Source organism: Cygnus olor, chromosome 10 (genome assembly GCF_009769625.2).
Source record: "Cygnus olor isolate bCygOlo1 chromosome 10, bCygOlo1.pri.v2, whole genome shotgun sequence".
In the NCBI taxonomy this organism is placed as follows: Eukaryota; Metazoa; Chordata; class Aves; order Anseriformes; family Anatidae; genus Cygnus; species Cygnus olor.
Genome location: NC_049178.1, coordinates 13,116,935 through 13,134,358, shown reverse-complemented (window position 1 = coordinate 13,134,358; position 17,424 = coordinate 13,116,935). Strand labels below are relative to the sequence as shown.

General features: G+C 44.3%; 3 protein-coding genes and 1 long non-coding RNA gene across 11 annotated transcripts in view; all 4 read right to left on the bottom strand.

Annotated features, from left to right (window-relative positions):
* Window positions 1–9,369, bottom strand: part of PXK (PX domain containing serine/threonine kinase like) — a 35,799-nt gene extending 26,430 nt beyond the window's left edge. For 2 of the 8 annotated variants that reach the window (XM_040568271.1, XM_040568278.1), the window contains exon 1: window positions 9,110–9,361. In XM_040568271.1, the coding sequence (XP_040424205.1) occupies window positions 9,110–9,211 (102 nt within the window). In that variant the 5' untranslated portion in view covers window positions 9,212–9,361. Of the gene's footprint in view, window positions 1–9,109 lie in introns of all 8 variants that reach the window. The other 6 variants (XM_040568277.1, XM_040568276.1, XM_040568273.1 and 3 more) reach the window with 5 other exon arrangements.
* On the bottom strand, window positions 523–8,716 carry LOC121075260. The gene is made up of 2 exons (XR_005822841.1): window positions 7,097–8,716; window positions 523–6,484 (listed from the first exon to the last, which is right to left on the bottom strand). It is a non-coding gene; the product is annotated as an uncharacterized LOC121075260 (long non-coding RNA).
* Window positions 9,370–11,250: 1,881 nt separating the features above from the next.
* On the bottom strand, window positions 11,251–11,799 carry HTD2 (hydroxyacyl-thioester dehydratase type 2). The gene has a single exon (XM_040568292.1). The coding sequence runs from the start codon at window positions 11,797–11,799 to the stop codon at window positions 11,293–11,295; it is 507 nt and encodes a 168-aa protein (XP_040424226.1). The 3' UTR covers window positions 11,251–11,292.
* RPP14 (ribonuclease P/MRP subunit p14) lies at window positions 11,251–14,083 on the bottom strand. The gene is made up of 5 exons (XM_040568293.1): window positions 13,875–14,083; window positions 13,705–13,789; window positions 13,153–13,229; window positions 12,483–12,561; window positions 11,251–11,884 (listed from the first exon to the last, which is right to left on the bottom strand). Exons 1-5 carry the CDS (start codon window positions 13,958–13,960, stop codon window positions 11,828–11,830), a joined length of 384 nt encoding a protein of 127 aa, XP_040424227.1. The 5' UTR covers window positions 13,961–14,083; the 3' UTR covers window positions 11,251–11,827.
* Between the last annotated feature and the right edge of the window lie 3,341 nt (window positions 14,084–17,424).

Sequence of the window (17,424 nt, the reverse complement as noted above, 5' to 3'; positions counted from 1 at the left end):
CATTTTGGTTGGAAAAGACCTCTAAGATGATCAAGTCCCAACCATTAATTTAAATTATCCTTTAGATTTTAAGGATCAATTAATTCTCCCACCAGGATTACACTCAGAAAGCACAATTCTTCTCATTCTTCTCATTTCAAGCTTCAACACACCTTTTGTAGACTAATGCCCGGTCAATGCAGCAATTTAAATAATTACCTCAAGAACAGAGATACCAAGTATTTTGTGCACCTCTTCAGAAAAGACATTCTTTGAGGAAGCAGTGATTTTGTTCACCTCTACTCTGTTGGAGTTTGAAAGCAGTTCTAAAGACACTTTGGGCATTTCGAGATCATATACTAGGCTTTCCAGGAAAAGGACTTGCCTATAATCTCTGTTTAAAGCCTATAGTTGCCGTATTGTTTAATAAGCAAGGAAATAAAATTAATCTGGACTATAAGAATAGTAATAGGTACTTCCTTTAACATTTGCCTCTACAGAAAGTTCTATGAACCCAGTGTTGTTTTTTTTTTTTTTTTAAAAAAAAAGTCTTGCTACAGAGATCTGGCCACATAATGTCCATTGAAAGACATGAAGACGAAGAGTCACAATGGCATGGTGCTGCTCAAGAAAAGGCAGTGCTGAGCACTGAGGAGTGTCAAGGAGCGACCAGAGCCAGAAGAGATGGAAGAAGCCACCCAGCCACCTATGCTTTTACACTTTCCTCCCAAGTTGGAAGCTGCAGGCCCGGAGCACGTCCCACAGCCTTTTCAGCAAACCCATCTTCTCCGCTCTGCTCAGCCATGGATGGCAGAACCACACTCAGCTCACATGGCTTCATTCACCCCGGTACTAACTTTCAATAGCACCTGATATAACTTTTCAATTTCAAACACCACCTCATTGTGCTGAACAGCTTACATCAACAGGAGTCTCGCAGAAATGAAAAGAACAGAACGGAGCATTAGGGACAAGGTTTTCTTCAGATATTAAAGACGCATTCCAAATTATCACAAATAAACAATAATTAAGTTAAAAACAAAAGCATTTCCAGCACCTTAAGTTTACATGCCCAATTTTTCCATTCTGTAACAATAACGGTACCTACAAATGTGGGACGTACCCGCACACCGCACAGATAACTCGATCAGTTGAGAGTTTGATCCATGAAGTATTATAAATTCAGCCTCACAGTCAGAAATCCAGCACAGACATTTATTATTAACCTCGTTCAAGTACAATGAAATGTCTTCTGTTTTTTTGGGGAAGTTGCCTTCAGAACCACACAGAACTAGTTCTTCTCTTTCAAATGAAATTAATTAAGAGCTTATACACTGAAGAATAAAAGTGTCCCAGCAAACAAAGTGAAGCACATCAGAGAATCCCACCTTAGAATTAAACTTCCATTTAACACTTATCACCATGAAAGGGAAGTAGCATAAAGCAAGAATCAGGACTACTGCAGGCAAGAGCCGAAGGCAACACTCATCAGACGATGTTACCTTGCCTGTTCAGCCTTAGCTCACCCAGGATTTATTTACTGGAGTTTCCTTCTGAACCACAATGCTGTTCAGGCAAGAAAGCTATTTCATTTTCTCAAATTCACATAAAATATCCTTTATCAGCAACAGCTATCGAATATCTGTAGCAACTTTGAACCCCCTATCCATGAGAACAAATTTGAGACTAGTTAGCATGAAAACCACAGTATTTGACATTATAATCAAGGTAATTTCCTGTAAAACAAGAAGCCCAAATCCTCAGCAATGATAAGAAAACTCCACAGAGCTGATTCTAATTCAACCAGCTTAATAACATTTGGAAATTTTCTAAGAGAAACCAATTAAGCAGACACACAAATTCACAACTAACGTGGCTTTTCCAATTTTGTGACTGTTACTGCATTTTGGGAAGTAGGAAGAGACTATTTCACTCTCAGCCAGAAAAATGCAGCAACTGCTTATTCAGCAAGTCTCAAAGGAACATTGGCTATTTCTCTGAAAAAAAAAAAAAAAAAAAAAAACACATCAGGGATGATTCACCGTGTTCAGTCATTCATCTTTTCTAGTATTCTGAAAGCAGCAGAGTTATTGCCCAACCCCTTGTAGCACTTACTCGTTATCCAGCAATTAACCTTCGCTGTTGTACTCCAAGAAAACGCTCCCGGACAGGCAGAGCACACCAATTCATTAGACAACTGTCAAAGCATCGTGCTGCATACAACCACTCTGATCAATATGACAGTCGTCTCCTCTGCAGAGCGTGGTGATAAACACTTCTCTCATTTCCTTCCTTCCCAGATCTCATCTTCACAGGACGATTATATTACAAAAACAGACTTGGGCCACAACTATTTTTTCACGCAGACCATAGGGTTTTCCCAACCAGTTCTGCTCGGGTGTCCTAAAGCATTAATTGACCCCACATTTTATGTCCCAGGATTCACAACCTACAGCAAGAGAGCATCCCTCTACAGATGTGGCTGTTAGTTCTGTCTGTGATAAAAAGCTAAGTCCCACCACGCTCCCCACATCAGCACTGAACTCAGTGAAGAACTGGCCACTTCAGCACTACGTGGTGAAGACAGCTAATGACAGAGCCCAATTTTAGCAGGACAGAGACCATGCCCATAGGAAGGAAATTGAAGCTGTAAGGAAGACAGGCACACACCGAACAAGCTCTGTTTGACTGCATAGTATAGAACAGGAAAACGTGACAGACAGGGCTCAGCTCTGATAGTTGCTAGCCCTTTCTCACTCCTGCTGAAAATTTTCAGTATTTAAGACCAGGCTCAGTGAGGTCTAATTTAGCTACACTTTCCCGTGAGTCACGCAGAAATCCCCATGATGTCTTTCACTCCTACACGAACGGCTCAGAATTGTTTCCAGGACTCAGTTTACCGAGCAACTTCAACAACGACCCGACAGCTGCCAGACTGCACAGAAAGGTCTCAGCTGGCAGAAGAGGGATGGCCTCGTACTGCTGATGCGTCCCCAGGGCAGCAAGCTCACCAGCACCCACTGCACAAGGTCCACCACCGCTCCCAGGCCACCTCCTGTCCCTTGGGGGTCCCACGCGGGTCAGGTTTGTACGCCCGCTGCTTTTCCTCCCAGTACTGCTGAGCCAGTTCCTGCCGCAAGCCCAGCGTTCCAGCAGCAGTTCGTCACGTACACGTATGCATGTGTGTATTTAAAGATGCCAAGCAAAGCAGTTTTACCTAGGGGATCGCTTCCTGGCTGCTCTTTTTAGTCAAGAAAGAGGAAAACAGTGTTGGGAGCAGGGAAAGCTGCGTGACCCCAGTCTCACAGTCGTTTCCTAAAATCTTCTTCCTACCACTACAGAGAGATGGAGATCCCGAAAAAAGTGTTTTCCAAACATCCACATGGCTCACAGTGACTAACACGCTGCCCTTCTCCAATCCTTTGCCAACAGCAAGCCCACAATTACTGCCTGGCATTAACGTTACCCTGATCTTACCCTGCTTAACCATTTCCACTCAGAGCCTTTCTGAGGTGTTTTTTCCTCCCATTCCCCAAGATACACCTCAGCATTCCAGCCTTAGTTAAAACACCAGCGTCAGCAGTTCAGAGCCTCACAGGTAATTCTGTCTGCATTCCTAGGTGCCAGTCACACAGCAAAGTATGTCACAACACTCAACAGTTGTTGTTTATCGCCTCTCCTGGTCATTGAAACAGAAAGCAGACGGAAGAAAAGGCTTTTGCGGAGACAAAATAGGAAACCAAGTGGTGCAATTAGAGATTCATATTTAAAAAAAAAAAAAAAGTAGAGAGTCTTCGGCCAATATTAGGTAATACATTTTGTTTTCCCAAGAAAACTGTCTCCAAATTTCTGGCTCAGGGTAGCCAGCCTATTTTACAGATTTCTGCTCTGCATCTGTTTAATCCAACAGGCTTGAAAAGCCAACCATTATAAAGATCCAGTCACCTTCAGGTCACATCAACTGCAAGTTTGAAAGGGCTTTATTTTATAAGCATTAAAGAGAGGAAAGCCTAATTAAGCATGAATACAATCCCTGCTTAAGAAGGCTGGATTGCAACTATTTCTAATAAGAAGCTCTTTTAAGTGTTTATTTAGAAAATCTCCCATGTGAAAAGCAGCAACAAAATCTGGAAAGCTGCTCAGCTCGGGCACCTCTTCACTCCAGGGCAGAGTCCGTATTTACAGTTGCACGAGCTGCTGCTGAGCCCATCTGGTGCAGGAGCAGCGCCGGCGGTGTTTACCTGTGTTTCAGCACACAGGAGTGGGCGCACTGTACGGCTCCAAGCGCACTGCACTGCACTGTAGTAGTGACTAAGCCATCCAACAAGTGAAAGCTATGAAGTAGGACAACTGCAGGAAAAAAATAGGACAGGCGTTTACATGTAATGAAACGTACTGAACGAGAAAAGCTCTGGAGGGAGATGAAAGAAACGAGGGCATTTCAATACGCCGTACCACCCTGGCCTTCGTCAGAAAGGGGAAGATGTTCAGCATTTCTCAGGAAAGACTCAGTAGTCAATAAAAATACCTTAATTATACTGCAAGATTTTGTAGGAACCAATATTTTGCCTGTGGTCCTTGCAGGAGTTACAGATGCAATATAACTTGGTAAGTTCAGCACTGGAAACCATAAGGCTGGAATATCTAAAATACATAAAGTCCTGTGGAAGAACCACATAACCAAAACATCAAACAAGAGAGCTCTAATAGCTCCCTGTCTAAAGCCACCTCTAAAAGTAATTTCATGATATCTTTTTTCAAAGCGAAGGCAACCTTATAGAGATTGAACTCCTTATAAAGCAGATGTGCAAAGTCCTTTACAAGCTTTTAAAATATATTCTAAAGTTCTAGAAACATATGGCTCCATTTTTCGTAGCACAGAAAAACATATAGGAAATAATGCAGGAAAAAAATATAAGTGCTTTTTTCAACATGTTTTTTTAAATCTAAAAGCTATGAGTGTCAACATTCATCGTCGCTTAAGGAAAATGAAAAATTCTGAAAGTATGTTACAAGAGGGATTTATTTCAGCTGTTCATTTCCAAATGCCTTTCAGACAAGGATGTACTGTAGCAAAATTGGCTGTTTCGCTACTTCAATTTCAACATGAAATGCATGAAAAAGGAGAATTGCTTTGGAAAAGAATTAAGGAATGTTCAGAAGTACGTGTACGAGAATTACTCGCTAGTGGTTTCACTACTTTGAAGTGCTCTAAAAGTTGTATGTACAGATTTGCGGTTCATAATACGGTGTATGTCTAGGTTATGGTGGAAGAATGCAGCATCCTATTTTAAGGCTTACACAGAAAGCCACTTTTACACAGTGAACACAGAGGAAAGATTGCACCACGAAGCAATTTCAACAGTGAAGATGTATTAAAGCTGTAGTGCTGAGAATGCCTCTGTTGTCAGAGCACAACATTCGGCATTTAGATGAGACACTTGAAATGGTTTAATACAGCGGATGTAATTCCACTCCTAAAGACAGCAAATGCAGTGGCAACAAAACAACTTCATTTTCTGCAAAATGGCTGGTACACGGACCTACCAAGAGCACTGAACCGTGCCTGTGAGGTGCCCAACACACTCCTGGAAGTTTTACAGCTATTCTCGTGTCTTATTCAGTGCTAGTGATGTGATTAAAGCACATAGAAGGAGATGCAACAAAGCTGACGGGGGTCTGCCTATGTAATTTCAAATCTATTAAGTGAGATACCATTGGAATGTGTTTGCAATATAAATTTATTTGGCTTTCAAAATGAAATGTACTCTATAAACACTGCACTATACAATTATTCGCAGGTAAGCACACATTCCAACAGAAGTCAGAACGCTTGTAACACGTGTAACCAGGAAAACAACTTTTGTAGAAAAGAAAAGGCGTCGCTTTCATTTTCAGTTATCACCTGAAATAAACATGCAGAAAGAAAAACTCTGCTGACAATATCTTTGTTGCAACACAAAGGCACGGATATTACACACCAGCTCAGATGTACTAACTCAAGTAAGAACTTCTCAGCTCTTTTCACTTGGAAAAAACATAAAGAGCTTGTGAGCAAACCAGAAATGTCTGCAGCTGCTTTCTTAAAAATCTAAAACCAAAACATACCAGGGGATCAGCATGCTCTTACTAAGCAAAAAGTACAAATCTCTAAACGAGTATTTTGAATACTAGCTTTGTCCCTTCTTAGGTTTCTGGGGAGTTGAGGTACTATGTAGTAGTTTCAGGTTTGGTTTTCAGCTTTATTTTTTACTTTCACCTTCATTCCCAGGAAACAGAAACTAAATTTCTGCCAAGTACAGCCCCTAAGTTATTCAGTTTACATTCACCCAGTCTGTTGTATTAAATCTCAACAGAAACTGCTCAGAACAATAGACCAGAAAACTATTCATTTGACACAAGCTTTGGTCTTCTGGTTGGTATTTCACCATGTCTACGGAGCTCTTCCTGAAATTCTTTGCCTTTTCCTCAGCTGGTTATTCAGAAGACTGGCTGTTTTCAACACCTGTAGAAAGTTTACATTATTACTAGTTCGTTTGTCACATTAAAGGTGCATCTAATCTGGGCCTACATCATCATCACGTGAATGCTTTTATAAGCAGTGATATATAGGAAAAAATTATAAATGCAAACTTCAAGTGATTCTTACAGCATTAAGAAGGATTATAAAATTTTAATACATACTGCTGACAAAAGAATATAAAATGTATTCCTGGATGCCCTTGTATTTCAGCTTTAGAACAGGTCTGGCATATGAAGACCTAGTTTTCCAAACATTCATTTGGGATAAAGAACTGTATAGATCTATACCTTGTTAAGAAATCACTTGGAGGTGGGGTGAGGGACAACCCCAAAAAGCACTGAGATAAAGATAACCTACTTCCTTACAACTATAATATAATATAGTTCTAACGCCCCACAGAAAAACTTCAACATATATCCCTATTTCTTAGAAGGGATTCATTTATACACCACTTCAAACACAAGGATCTACTTCCATGACTTATTTAAACCAGGCAAGTTCAAATCGTGGACAGCACTGCCCACTAATAAACAAATTATTCAGATACCAGGGACATAGGATGAAAAGTCCAAAATGACAAAATACTCCACTTACATCAAATGAGAAAGCAAGTCTCTGTTATGGCTTCCTGTATTTTGTTATCCCACACTGTCTCTATACAAGCCATCTGTGCTACAGACACTTCAAACCATCTTTCAACTATCAACAGGGCTTCTGCAGTAAAACAAACAATTACTAATAGATGTATCGTAGAGACAGATTTTAAATCAAAAGGCACAGTGCTTCAGCATTCTGTTATTAACAGAAGATCAGAACGAATCAGTAGAGATTTTTTTCTGAACATCCATTAGTAACAGAATACAGAGATGAAAGGCGGGGGGGACAACATTTGCTATCAAACTCACCCAGACAAGGCAACGCACAGAGAGTCTGGATTGAAAATCTACTTCCAAGTACTCATTCTAAAAGAATTTTGTGCCTTTTTTTTTCCTAACCAGAATCACGCAAACCAAAAGAACATGAAAAGCTACTGTCATTTGCATTCATGAAGCAGCGTAATAAGCCACAACACAAACCAAGTTAACGATGAAGCTGTAATACAGACTGCTAACTGGGGAATATTAGATGTTATGCAGCTTCTCACGCAACTTGGCACATACGCCCCTCAGACACTGAAACAGGTAAAAAGTATTAGGCTTGCCAGAGGATAAACCTGATCAGTTTTATTTATAATAGGGGTTACAATTGAGAGCCGTGGCCCACTAGGTTCACAAGATCTAGAAGATTTTTCACATGTGGTTTCTGTTCAGAGGAAGACTGGGATATCAGTAAACGTGAGATCTTCATCTACAAGAAAGCCCCCACACACTACAATACTTCCTGAGTGCAGACTGCTTATAGGAAAACTATTTAATAAGACAATCTTCAGATTAGTTGTATATCCTGTGGTGAATCTACAATTATCGTCATACAAGTCGAGAACATTTAAGAGCATTCACCAGCTGCAAGGAACCAATAAAGGGATCAACAAGGCAGGAATGCTGTGCAAGGGGCAGAAGGAACACCCTCTCTCCACTTAAAGCCAGCTTCCTACCGGTGTACCTGCTGCCGTAGTGCCTCTGGCCTTCTTTTTAGCCCAGCATCCCCGCTCTGAGCTAAAGGCAGGGATCAGAAGTGACAGCCCGCTCTCTCTCTGATTCTCTATCGCAGTACTACTTGCTTATACTGTAAGTAAGCCTAGTTTTTAAGGTGGAAAATAACTGCAGACAGGAGGTTATGAAATTGGGATTATTACTGCAAGCTCAAAGACAGTACAATTCTCATGAAGGTGGCACGCACGTGTACCACACATCCCAGAATTAACCTGTGACACAAAGTCCCAAGAGGGCTCGTTCTGCTGGGCGCCGCCGCTCCCTGCGACACAGAAAGCAAGCTTTGGGGACATCCCTGCAGCTCGGCGGCCCCACTACAGTGGCACCAAGCAAAAGTAACTTCATCTCGGCTACTGAGATGGGCCAGCGAGAACCCACCTCTGCTCCAAACGTGGTGATGGATCCCACGACAAGCAGAAATTACGGACACTTATTTCTTGAGTCCTACGGTGCGAGGCCTCTCTCAGAGCAGATGCGAGCCCGAGGCACCACGAAGCCCACCGCCCACCCCACGCAGCCACCGAGCTGCTGCAGGCAGAAGACCCGTTTCACAGAAAGGACAGGCGGGGGGAAGCAGCAGCAGCGCCAGCAGCCCCCCTACCCCACATCCCCATCGGAGGGGCTCCCCGGGGGGCTGCCCCCTCACCCCCTGCGGTCCCAGGGCTCCCCCTAGGGCCCCCCCCCACAGCTCCCAGGCCCGCCGGGCACCCCCTGCCCCCCCCGCCCCCATCTCCCCGCGCCGCCCGGGGCTCGCTCCCTGCCCACCCCGGAGGCTCCTCGGGCGGTCCCCGACCCCGCCGGGCCTGCTGCCGGGGAGCCGCCCGGCCCGGCCCCGCTCCCCCCCCGCCCCCTCTCGGCGCCCACCCCCGGTTACCCCGGCGCCTCTCGGGGTCCCCCCCCGGCGCCCCGGCTCCCTCCCGCCGCCCCCGCGGCCCTGCCCGCCGCCGCCGCTCACCGTGTGGGAGTGCAGGCTCTGGCTCGCCTCGATCTGCGCTGTCAGCGGCACCGTGTCGTCCAGCAGCACCTTGCCGGCCGGAGGCTTCTCCATGAAAGCCATGCCGCGGAGGGCAGCGGGGACCCGGCGCCGCCGCCGCCAACCTGCTTCCCTTCCCGGCCAGCTCCCGGCGCTGTCAACACGGCAGCTCCGCGCCGCCCCGCCGGGCCTTAGCGCCGCCGCCCGCCCGCCCTGTGGCCGCCCGGCCGCCAGGGGGAGCCGCGAGCTCTGTCGGAGGCACGCAGCGGCGGCATGGCGCTCCTCCTCCGGCCGGGGCCGAAGGGACGGCGGGCGGGCTCCCGCTGAGGTAACTCCCTGCTCCCGCTCCGCCGGCCGTCACGGGCGGGCCGGGCTCGGCGCTTCGTCGAGCCGCGGCAGAGCCCGCCCTCGGCTTGGCTACCACAGACCGGCAGGAGGTTTTCCCCCAGGCACTGCTGGGGCTTGCAGCTCCCTACCTTTTTCCTCTCCTTAGGCAAACTATCGTGAGAAAATTGGGTAGGATTCGGTATCGTCTGCACGGTTTAGTGATTTTAGTTAAAGAGTATTTGCAAAATGTGAATGGAAGGCGGCAAAAGTGAATTCCACAGCCTAACTTTCCTTGTAGCAACATCCCAAATGTATTTCAATAGCACGTAGCAATCCCACTTGGAAACCTACTGCCCACGTACCCTTTTGACTTTTTACACTGCATACAGAAATTAACCTCACTTCAAATGTTGTAAGTATATAAGACTACAGAGCTACAGTTTGTCACACACTTAGAACAGTTGGCACAAACAGCCTCGATCTCCCCTCTGCCGCTCCACGCTGACAGGAAAATGGCTGTGCATTGTGATTAAGCAGTTAAATCTCAGCTTAGAACAGCAAGCTTGTTTGACTCTTCCCAAACTTCTCCTGCAGTTACCCTGGAGGTCAGATACAAATTTAATTATTGCCTCAACCTCCCGCCTACTGTCTCACCCTCGGATTTGATTCATTCTGGTAATAGGCATTAACTTCACAACTAGAGAAGTAGATGCCTGATTCGAAACAGTGCTTTGAATAGCAAAAATATGTTATCAGGCAGTGACCTAAGGCAGAAAAAAAGAAGCAGGAAATGAATCAACTCTCAGACAAAAGATAAGGAAAGCTCTCAGTACTGGTTCCTTGTTATGAACAGGCCAAGCCCTGTGCTTTGAAAACGGCAGGCACATTTTAGTCAGCCTAAATGTTACAACTGTTGTCACTTGCAGCTGCCCCTCCCTGTGATCCTGCCTCCTTTAACACCTGAGGTATGTTGTTGCATTAGGGTTGTATTTGACATCACACCTAGACAATATAGCTGTTTTACCAGTGGCCTTCATCACACTGTTTGAGGACAAACTTTCTTTTCATAGCAAACAACTTTTGAGATTATTTGTATCAATGCAGAATGCACTTCTGCTGCAGAGAAAAGGAGGGGGTAACATGCAGCCAGAAAATGAGTCACCAACTGAAAAAAGCCTGTACGTTTACTACTGATGGTCCTCATCATTCCTCATAAAGTATTTCAAGTGCTGCATCTTCAAGCTTTGTCAGAGTGTGTTGTTTATATTACGGCTGGCTACTACTAATAGACTGAGCTAAAGGCTTTATTAGCTAACACATTGCAAAAGAGCACTGCAACGTCAGCTAGAGGTTCAATACAGATTACATGAAGCAATCTTGCAGTACATGTGTATCAGTACCTTCACCTGTTTTGCTTGTTAAAAGCACAGAATTGTCCCTTTTCACCTGTGTTTATTACCCATGTAACTATTCTGTGAAACAGTTATAACATGTTTTAACTGGGCTACTATGAAGTGCAGCCTTGATGAAAGGAACAGCCTCAATATAAGCTCCTACCGCTCTAGACTTTCCACTGTAGCACAGCTTGTCTGAAAGTGCCACATCTGTAAGGCGTAAGTGCCTAGTTCCATTGGTTTCAGTGGGATGGTACACAGAAAAATTAAAAGTTGTAAGTCTCTTAATGCAGTTACCATCAGGATTAAGTTTGTGTATAGTCTTTGGAAGATCGTGAAGGTTTTCTGTTGCAAATGTACTGGATTAAGAGATGCCATGTAAACAGACAGTCAAAACCAAACGTATTTTTGCCTTTACTGTGAAGTAGCATAAGATCAACAGCTCTAACTTTCTGACACCATGACTTTCACCATCCCTTCCATAACAGTCTTTCCACTTCCTTTGACTTTACATGATACTGAGATGTGTGCAACAGAGGTCTTCAGTCGTTTAACTTCCGCTGCAGCTATGACTTCTTCTCCAATATACAAAGGAGCTGGAAATCGAATCTCCTGAGAAAGAAACACACAACCTTGACCAGGCATTTTAGTACCCAAAACTGCAGAAATAAGTCCATTGATCAAAACTCCATGTACAATAGTTCTCCCAAACCTAGACTTCCTTGCAAAATCTTCATCTAAATGCAAAGGGTTTGTGTCACCTGTTAAATCAGAAAAAGTAACAACATCGTTCTGTGTAAAAGCTTTAGTAAGTTCAGCTTTGTCTCCAACTTTTATATGTAAACTCTGAAGTAAGGAACATCCAAGCAGAGAGCTTGTAACTGTCAGCTTTGTCAAGGCTCTTTGTCGGAAATCCCCTCTAGAAATTCCACACCTGCAGAGCAGCAGCATCTTCTTACAATCAAACCAACAACTGCATTCAGTCCAAGACTAGTTCTCTACTGTTCCCAGATAACGCAAGAAGAAATGGAGATGTCTAGTTCGGGGAAAAAAAAAAAAACGCATTAAAAAAATCAAATGCACTCAAAGTTGAAAATACTGAAGATTTCCCTTTTAAATAAAATATTTTAAAGTTAGAGCTATGGCTGAACAGAATTTTGGTTACTCATGGCTTCAGAGACAATTCTTGGAACTTGTTTTATTAAGCAGCATCCTCAGAAAAAAAAAAAAGCTCTGAAGGTGCACATTCATGCATGCATTTTTAAATGAAGTGAGCCAACATTAACTATTAAAAAGGGTAGAAACAGGGTAAGGAAGTAAAGGATTGGACCAAGGTGTAGGCAAAGAACAAAATTTTCCAGAAATTATTTTTTCGCAGATATATTAATATCAATGTTTCTCATTGGAATGAAACCATGAAGTGATGAGACAGCTGCTACTGTCAGATTTTACAAAATTCAGTGTAAGAAAACAATTGCTTAAACACAGGCCTACACACCTGCACTGAAAAGCATTTCACTCCCAAACCAAGAGTTTCTTGCAAGTAGGCCACCTGTCTATTAAGAGGCCACATGCTCAACTAGCCAGGCGATCACACAGCAAGAACTGACATTTGGGGAAGCCATCCGGCCTACCTGCAGCACTCGAAAGGCACACCTTCTGTTCTGGTAGAAGCCCAGCAACGTTAGAGCACTCCACAGCTTGACAAAGCCACTAAGTGAAAAAAAATACAAAAGATTTATTAATAAAATTTGTTTTTCTGTTCTCCTGCAACATAAACATCTTAAAGAAAAGTATGTTACGTAAAGAGTAATGAAACCTTAACAGAGTTTAACAGCAGGTAATTCCATCAATGAGTGCTAGTAGCAACACTGTGCCATAAAGGGTTATTGTAATGACTGCAACATAGCAGATGCTTAACGTTACCTTGTCAAACTCACTTTGCTGGCCCCGTTCATAAGTTCTTTCTGGGCCTTTAAACTCCTTCTTCCCCTAAATCACCCACAGCTGTCTTCATTTAAATCTGGCAACCATTCACATCTTTAGGACAGAAAGATATCTAATGCCACTTATTTCAGCAGTGCTTAGTTCCTACCAGACCATTCTGTTTTAAAGCAGGAATAATATGTGGATGCACCTGGGTTTAAAATCTCAGTGAATTTTAACTTATTTTCTGCATGCTCCATGCAGGTAGCTGCAAGTTAGCCTTAACTCTCAGAGACCACTCTTAGACTGAGAGTTCTGCTTTTTTAGTGAAAAATACTTTCATGACTGTATCTAAAGTGCACACATACTGCACCTTACCTGCTAACAACTCTTAATATTGCAGAGAGAGTTTTCTCCTCATATGTTAAGACATCAACAGGCAAAGCTGCTCCAACCTATGTAAAAATAAGTTTTTAAGTAAGTACCATCCCATGCTTTTCCTGGGGTTTATAACCAAGAGATTTCACTGTCAGCACGTGCCTTTGGGAAAGTTATGCTCAAATCCCACACGAATTTCAGCTACACCACCCCTCGTTTCCTGCAACACCGCTCTGACAGAAGGCAGCTGGGTTCCACAACACAGCTGCGGGCCCCAGACACAGCCTGCCTTGTCTGAAGCCACTCAGCAATCAGAAAAAGGGGGGGGGGGGATAGTACTCAGGGCTCCCCCACCCACGCTGTTCCCTTCCCCTACTCCCCCTCACGAAGCACCCCAGGACAACACCCTCCCCATGCCGACTTCCAGAGCCGGGCGGGCCGGAGCCGCAGGACGACAGAGGCACAACCCCAGGCGCACGGCGGAGCAAGGAAAGGTCCTTCCCCCAGCACCAGCCACCCCGTCCCGTCCCGTCCCGTCCCGTCCCGTCGCACCTCTCCGTGCAGCTCCCTCAGGGCCGCCACCACCAGCTGCTTCAGCTGCGCGGCGCTGGGCCGGGCCCCGCCGTCGGGCAGCTCCCTGCGGGGAAGCAGAGCAGAGGGCCGGTTAGAGGGGAGAGAAGGGGGACGGGAAGGGACGGGACGGCGGGGAAAGGGCCACGCACAGACGGACGCGCAGGTAGTGGTGCCCGGCCGCGTTCCTCAGCACCCGCCGCTCGAAGGCGGCCGGCGGCGGCTCCGCTCTCGCCATCCGCCCCGTGATGGCGGCGCCCGCCCGCCCTACGGCGGCCCCGCGGAGTCAAGGCCGTCGCCATGGCGACGAGGGGGGCCGAGCGCCGCCCGGGGGCGTCGCCTCAGGGCGAGGAAGGCAAGGAGTAGCCGTAGAATCATCATTTTGAAGTGTTTTCTAACCTTTATCTGATTCAACCGTCCCCCTGCCACCAATGTCACCCACTAAACCATGGCCTGAGGAGTCCTCGGGGCCGAAACGAGTCTCCCCGGAGCTGGGGGAACGGGCGGTGGTAAAACACCTGAGACCTGCATAAATGCTTGTGGTTGACCTGAAAGACTTGTGTGAAAATCGGCAGAAAGGGTGGAAGTTCATTTACTCCGCAAAAAAAACGCCCAAGGCGAAATAACATCCTGAGCCTAAGAACTTCATGGATTTTTCCTTCTTTTCAAAAACATTCATCCAAGAACAAACGCTCACCTGGCAGGGTAACACTGCAGTAACCTACACTTAAGACAGGGCCCGACACACAAGAAAGTTATTTGTCATCAAGCTAACCAGTCTGTGTAAAGGCACTTCAGGTTTCAAGATGTTTTCTCTGTTCAGCCTCGGGATTTTCTCTGCCCCCCAGCAGCTTGGCCCCCTCCGGCCCAGGCACTTCGTGAGCCTTGGGGCTGACCCTAGCACACTGACGGCCTTCTTGGGTGTCAGGCTGTAAGGGGCAGGCCTTGCCATCTTCCTACTGCTGATGGGGCACAAACCTGGAGACAGCACCTTTAGGTCAACTACAGCCTTTGGCGATCTGAAGGAGGTATTCACAAGAAAACGGCGACGCATTTCACAATAGGCTGTCAAGCAGCCTATTCTGTCTTCCAGATAGATCTTTTGAATGCTTAGTCAAGATCTTCCCTGCTATAGCCTATAACCTGTAAAAAGAGGCCGGTCCTAGTCAATATGGGATCATTCCTCCTCAATAAAATCTTCTGTGGAACTGAAGATTCCCAGCACTCTTTCCCTCAGTCCTCCTTTCCTGAGGAAAAAATCCCAGTTCTTCTTGTCCTTCTGTAAAACATGACGTTTTCTAGATCTTTGTTCATCATGCTGTTGCCTTCTAGCCCCTTCACATGTCAACATCTTCCTTTAGGGCCCAAAGCTGAAGTTCTGTATTGCAGCAGAGGCTTTCTCATGATGAGCACCACAATCCACCTGGACTACGCTCCCAGACTCATTTAAAAACTGTACAAGAAATACCAAATGCTTAGAAACGAAGCTTAAGCAAAAGCAAATGTTGAATGTTGGAATAGATAATTTCACACATACCAAATTTGTTTTGTTGTTGTTGTTTTTTGTTTGTTTGTTTTTCAAATTATTAGTTTGGTTAAAAAAACAGCTTGCCACATAAAATTCAGTAGCTGTAAGTGTAGGACAGCAAGAGATCTCTAGTGTTCCTCCTAGGAACAGAGAACCAGTTAGCACAGTGCTCAAATAATATTTCTACAATAATGTGGCAAACATGTCAGAGTAGCCAGTTTTATTTGGAACAATAATCTCTATAGAATTTTGTATTATTTTTTAAGATATTAGTAAAATTTTGTCATCAAAGGGCAAAAAGTGGTGGTCAGATAATGAACAAACCTGTTTTGGTTATTGCAATAGTGTGAGTGCTGTTCTCCATCAGGCTCTGATAACACAAGCACCAGAAACTCAGGCGCTCCAGGAAAATCTAGTTAGCTGCTGTAAAGCCTGCTCCTGATGTAAGCGCTGCGGGGGGTTGTGTCAGCTGCAGTAAACAATAAAGAGCACACACAGGATTGTACCAGGAAGGCTGGACACAACATGTCAGTTTTTTATTAACCAAAAGTGAAGCTGAACCCGAGTGGTTTAACTTGTTAAAACCATATGCTTATACGTCAGATATTTTTTTTTTCATGTTAACACTGTACTGCAAGAACCAAACTTTGCAGCTATTCATCCTTTGAGAATCAAATAGTAAGTGTAAAATGAATTAAAATAAGGGTCCCTCAATGAATCAGTTAAAAATATTTAACTCAAAAGAACAGACCAATTTTAAGAACTGTCTTATGAAATTCTCCCACGTGAAAGACTTTTAAAGCACTTGGAGCCTTGAGGTAGCAACTTTATGCAGAATTTAATTCCCCTTCTGCCCCACAGAGCAGAGGAAAATTAGTAATGCATTATTAGCTCCAGCCAGCTAAGCGGAGTTGAGTGTTCTCCCATGAGGTTAGTGACTTTCTTCCACCTTGAAATAGCAGTGTAGTGCTGCAGACAATCAGGAGAAAATCCACAAGGAAGGCCTCTTGAAATAAAATATATGGTTAGAAAGAAGTGAAAATAATCAGCAATAACTGTAACAACAAAAATTATCTGGAGTGAAAAAAAAAACAGTGTTTGTATTTTGGCAAGACTAGTTTACAAATACAAGTCATGAACAAGCGTCCATTTTCAGCCAACAGAAAAGAAAGAATGGAAGTGACATTCAAAGGGTTGTTTTTTTTTTCCCTCTGTGCAAAATTGCACAGTTTTGTTTTCTTGTCTAAAAGAGAGCATTTTGCCCCCTCCTTCTTTTTTTTTTTTTTTTTTTACATTGTGAAACCTGTGCTGTGACATTAAGTAGAAATACCATATGCCAGGATATTCGACCACTGAAAGCTCCTCTCACTGACTTCACAACAATCACAAGCAGGAAATCAGAAATGAGACCTTTTCCTCCAAGTCTCAAAGACACTATCCTCTTTACCCACTTTGCTGCTGAGTTCTTTTATTAAAAAATAGATCTTTCTCCACTGTCAGAGAATCCACAGAAGATTTACTGAACACTGAGCAGTAACAACAAAAAACCTGTGCTCATTCTCCCCAGCATTTGTGAGAACAGTCATAGAGAAAAGGAATAAACTTAGACAATAATGCAGGTAGAACTTTACTACCAGACACCTCACATCACTCCTTGGTCTTGGTATCACCCTTTGCACGTTTTCTGACTTTGCTGGTGCTGTTTGGCTATCCAGATACCTGGCTATGTTGAGCATCTTGCTAGAAGCTTCTATCACTACCTTCATGTTCCAAATTTGCCCAGAACATGTTGGTTAAACCAGACCAAACTAGTCACACACATTGCAAACTAGAACAGTTTACATGGACCTGCCTTCTTACAGGCTCATTCTCCTTCAGCTGAAGGTCAGGTTGCCTCTCTACACCACCGAATGATGTCACAGATCCTGGATGCAGGATGGCATTGCCCAGTATGCCTTTGCTTCAAGGAATCTAGAGAAAGATAAAACTTCAAAAGTTTGCTCAAATTCTCCCTTCCAGGCAGAAGTACCTTACAAATCTAACATTGGTCTTGCTTGGGTGTTGGGTTTTTTTTTGGTTAAACTTCAAAACAATTGCCAATGTTTGCATATGCTGAGGTATCCAGTCCTGTCCTGCAGAGAACCAAAGTGGAATCCATCTGTAAGGCAGCCCAA

What these genes read in the sequence shown, in the direction of transcription:
- RPP14 (XM_040568293.1), bottom strand. Translation starts at nt 13,960, where the DNA reads ATGGCGAGAGCGGAGCCGCCGCCGGCCGCCTTCGAGCGGCGGGTGCTG. An exon ending in CACTACCTGCGCGTCCGTCT is followed by an intron (nt 13,790 to 13,874) that starts GTGCGTGGCCCT and finishes GCTTCCCCGCAG; the next exon opens with GGAGCTGCCCGACGGCGGGG. An exon ending in ATATTAAGAGTTGTTAGCAG is followed by an intron (nt 12,562 to 13,152) that starts GTAAGGTGCAGT and finishes TTTTTCACTTAG; the next exon opens with TGGCTTTGTCAAGCTGTGGA.
- HTD2 (XM_040568292.1), bottom strand. Translation starts at nt 11,799, where the DNA reads ATGCTGCTGCTCTGCAGGTGTGGAATTTCTAGAGGGGATTTCCGACAA.